We start from the raw sequence: 4,843 nt of genomic DNA on the forward strand, positions 1-4,843 counted from the left end.
CAGAAACGCATTCACATATTTGTTATGTCACCTCGTAACATCCTTCCTGTCACGTCGTGATATATGATTTTTTTTTTCAAAAACCATGTATTTGACTCTCTTTATACCATCTACGAATCTAATCTGAGAAACGAGTGTTACAAAATGGTTCGTATTTTTGTATGAAAGTTGCACCTGCAAACTATGTTATAGAAATCGAATTTTGCAATTTGATTTCTCAATACAAAGAAACCAAAATTGAATCATTTATAACCTAAAAACCGTAACGAAATCATAGAAGCTACAACGGATGATTTTTCAACAAAGAAAAAAAAACTTTATGATTTGACATTGACATATATTAATATAGATGTATGTTTATATGAAACAAACCATTATAAATTTATATATGTTGTTTTTTCAATAAATATAATCCCTCATTAAAAAAATATGGTAGTGGTTGTTATAAATTTTTGAAGATATGAATACTTATTTAAAACATAAAAATGTTAACAAAATTTATATGTTAATTAGGTTGGGATGATCTAAAAATATATGATTTTATAACATAATTTATTATATTATAATTAAATCGATAAATATGACAAAGTATAAGGTTTTTATATTAGTAGCCCAACTATATTATCACTTTTATTTAATATTTTTCCAAAAAAGAATCTTCAAATGTTTGGTAACTAATTAATGTAAAGAAAATTAAACTGTTCCTAAACAGTTATTTTGATTTTGTTGATTAAATATAAATATACATCCGTACCATTATTAAATACAGCATCTAATGGGGTGCTAAAAATAAAATATCTTATATTTTAAACAATAAAAATAATATAGAGTAGTTGAAGTGTTTAGTCATAGGTTGCAACAACATATTTCAAACTTTTATCCTTTTTTCTTTAAATAGTTGGTTAGTGTTACAAATTAAATTTACAAGGTTAGTTAATTCGTTTAGAGAGGTTGGTATGATGAACGTCCCAAGAGGCGTTATTGGATGTTATAACATGTGAATACCGTCCCCCTTCCATGTTATCAGACGTTATTAATCTGCACGTTACTCCCCGTTATCATCATAACACGTTATAACACCTTTTTTTGTCTTTTCCTAATAACATTGGTATAGGCGTTGCCAACACCTACCATTCTTAAAGCAATCTAACAGATTTCTCCCTCTATTAGTGAGTTTGTATAATAATGGGTTAGTCACTTTATACACACGAAACAACAACGTATTTGTGAATTTATATATATATATATATATATATATATATATATATATATATATATATATATATATATATAATCTCTATTTGAATTCTTGTACAAAAATATAACTTGATTGTCAAATTAATTCTGATGTTTTAAGTTAGTCTTTTATTATTATTATTATTATTATTATTATTATTATTATTATATATGTTTAGGTTCTATGGAAAACAAAAAACCCTAAAAAAACTCTAAAAATCATAAAAATACATAAAAAATATTTAGAGATCACAAAACTTTTTTTGAATTTTTTTATCAAAAATCGCAGCTTTTATCATAAAATCTCTGAAAAAAATTTTGACAAAAAAATTGATTTTTTATTTTTTTTTTCAGCAAAATTGTCAAAAAGGCTGCGATTTTCTGATATAAAAATTCAAAAAAAAGTTTTGTAATGTCTAGGTATTTTTTATGCATGTTTATGATTTTTAGGGTTTTTTTGTTTTCCATATATATATATATATATATATATATATATATATATATATATATATATATATATATATATATATATATATATATATATATATATATATAACCCTTAGTTTTATAAACCAGTAGTTTTACTAGCAGATCAAGCTCCAACTTGTCTTTATAACTCAATAAATACGTGTATATTCATATATAATTAACTGAATAACCTTTAAAATTGAGGGTCCTAAGCCCTTGCTTACTTTTGAATATATATATATATATATATATATATATATATATATATATATATATATATATATATATATATATATATATATACGGTTAGTTTATTTTGTTTTCACTATCTATTGTGTGTATGTATGACTGATTCTGGACCAATCATTTTAGTTATTTTAAGAAAAGTAATTAATGCATATTACATGATAGGTATTAATTACATCTTCAGCATTTAATATGCATTAATTACTTTCTTAAAATAACTAAAATGATTGGTCCAGAATCAATCATACGGGCACACAATAGATAGTGAAAACATTTGAACCTAACTCTCTCTCTCTCTCTCTCTCTCTCTCTCTATATATATATATATATATATATATATATATATATATATATATATATATATTAAACCCTTAGTTTTATAAACAAGTATTTTTACTAGCACGTCAAGCTCCAACTTCTCTTTATAACTCAATAAATACATATATAATTAACTGAATAACCTTTAAAATTAAGGGTCCTAAGCCCTTGCTTAGGTTTGCAAATTGTTATATGATGGTTCAAATGAGAGAGAGAGAGAGAGAGAGAGAGAGAGAGAGAGAGAGAGAGAGAGAGAGAGAGAGAGAGAGAGAGAGAGAGAGAGAGAGAGAGAGAGAGAGAGAGAGAGAGAGAGAGAGAGAGAGAGAGAGAGAGAGAGAGAGAGAGAGAGAGAGAGAGAGAGAGAGAGAGAGAGAGAGAGAGAGAGAGAGAGAGAGAGAGAGAGAGAGAGAGTACTTTAAGTATCGGTTCCATAAATACTAGTGATAGTGTAGAAAACTGAAGTAGCAATTTCAAGTACTCTCTCTATCTCTCTCCAATTGTATCTGTTGCTGACTAAAAGTCAATAATTGCTACTTGTAATCCACTTGCAATCCTTGACGAACAAAAAATCATTGACTTTCCATTCGCAAGCAATCAATCTTTATAATGATAACGTAATTAAAAGCGCGAATACTAGTTTTTGGAAAAGGAGTGATTTTTAAATTAACATTTCTCTTGATCCCGAAATTAATTTTCTGCAATAGACTGGATAGATCATCTTTGGAATTCGTTGTTCAATCGTTCGTAAATCCTTGCTTTACTGTGTTCTTTTTTGTATTTTATGTTCTTCTGAATTTAAAATCCAGTATAAGTATAGTGGTTTAAAAACTGAATTACTCAAAGGACTTTGAGATGAACATGAAATATTGTTTCATGATTAAATATACTCTTTATTATTTTATTATTATTATTATTTTTTATGTGTTTTCATTTTAACACCATGGTTTAGTCATTTTAGGACAGAAGTAACATGACAAAATAGTCTAATAATTTGTAAAAAAGAAAAACCAAACGTCATTGCATATGTACAGTGTTTTTGGCATTTTATGTTAGTTTTGATAACGAATTTGAAGTGATCAAGTGTGATGGTTTGGAAAGTGAATAGTACGCACATAAATAATGTTATGTAATTAACAATAGGATTAATAATTATTTTCTAGATATCAATGAAAACTAATTAAAACTAGCTCTAACAGTAGTTCCTTTAGCAAGAACAAGAGTTAGAAGTACTCTTCAGTCTTGATAATTCAACAAAAGATAAGTACTCTTCAGTCTTGATAATTCAACATGGGAAGAACACAAAGTAAAAAAGAAAATTAAAGATCAATGCATACCAAGATCCAACATAATAATCATCTGCATCATTTGTGTTTGTTGACTTCATGAAACATCACCTTGTGTCGGCAACCGTTTTCGTTTCTTCTTCTCGTAGCTGATCCCTCTTGCTTTTGATTGCAAATCACGAACCTCTCGAAGGTAAAGCCTCACGGCTCGAACACCAAAAGGGTTCGTCTCAGGAGAACCACCGTTCTCCTCATAAGCGGCCCTAAGACGGCCAATCAGAGCATCCAGACTACCCCAAGCTTGTCGCAGTGGACAAGGACAAGGGCCAGGCGGGGTTGGGTGCCCATAAAACGGACATATCAAGTTATGAACCTTAGTCTTTCCAAACTGGTCAAGGTAACAAAGGAATTCAAGCACATTTGCACCACTGCATTGTGAAACAAAGAGTGGTGGATGGTGGTTTCTCAGGTACTGGCAGAAGGTGTTCCAGTCTCGGCGTTTCTGGTTCTCGTAGCGGCTAGGGGTGGTGGCCACTGCTGGAGACGTTGAGGAGGAGCCAGATGCAACGGTGGAGAAGCTACCGGAATCTTGGGGACTGTTGCTATAGCTTTCTGAGTAAGGATCCATTCAAGTTAGGGTTTTTTAGTTCTTGATCCTTAGGGTTTTGGTAAATTTTGATACTTTCGGGAAGATCAGAGACTGATGTATGTGATATGTCTCTTTCTCTTTCTTTTTCGGGTATCTTTTAAATGATATTGTCTACGTATTTCTAGGGTTTCCTTTCTAATCACAAGAAAAGTGAGATATATATATATACAGAGAGAGAGAATTGGATTTCCTAAAATAGGGCGAAAGTGGCATATACCAAAACTGTAGTCTTACTTTAAACTTTTATATATTTACCTTCCGGAGCTTTTTGATTGAGTGATAAGAGAGAACACTGTAAAATGCTTTGGCATACCAAACAATGGAGAATTTTGTATTAAAATGTATTGGTAGATGGAGAAAAAATTTAAATCATTCGTAAAACTAAAGTTACTCTAAATTTAAAAAATAAATAAACAAAATAAACATTAAAAAAAATTAGTCAAATTCGCACAAATATAACAATTCTTTAAGCTGATTTTCGAATTCAAGACAATAAATTTTGGAAAAAGAATTTTGTCACCACTCTCATATGTTTTGGTTATTTTTATGAATAACTCTCTTAAATATAATGTGTATTAAGTTATCTCCAATGGAAGTTGAATGGAGAGTTGAATGAGAAGTTGAATCCTATTAAACTCGAGAT

At 29.3% G+C, this 4,843-nt stretch overlaps 1 protein-coding gene across 1 annotated transcript; it reads right to left on the reverse strand.

Moving 5' to 3' along the window:
• Nucleotides 1-3,390: 3,390 nt before the first annotated feature.
• Nucleotides 3,391-4,390, reverse strand: LOC145070451 (protein LIGHT-DEPENDENT SHORT HYPOCOTYLS 3-like). The gene has a single exon (XM_079017394.1). The coding sequence runs from the start codon at nucleotides 4,177-4,179 to the stop codon at nucleotides 3,649-3,651; it is 531 nt and encodes a 176-aa protein (XP_078873520.1). The 5' UTR covers nucleotides 4,180-4,390; the 3' UTR covers nucleotides 3,391-3,648.
• Nucleotides 4,391-4,843: the final 453 nt, after the last annotated feature.

This window comes from Lactuca serriola, chromosome 8, assembly GCF_051521515.1.
Source record: "Lactuca serriola cultivar US96UC23 chromosome 8, Lser_US96UC23_V15, whole genome shotgun sequence".
In the NCBI taxonomy this organism is placed as follows: Eukaryota; Viridiplantae; Streptophyta; class Magnoliopsida; order Asterales; family Asteraceae; genus Lactuca; species Lactuca serriola.

Bases quoted from the DNA above. Each gene is read 5' to 3' on its own strand.
- LOC145070451 (XM_079017394.1), bottom strand. From the start codon at position 4,179: ATGGATCCTTACTCAGAAAGCTATAGCAACAGTCCCCAAGATTCCGGT.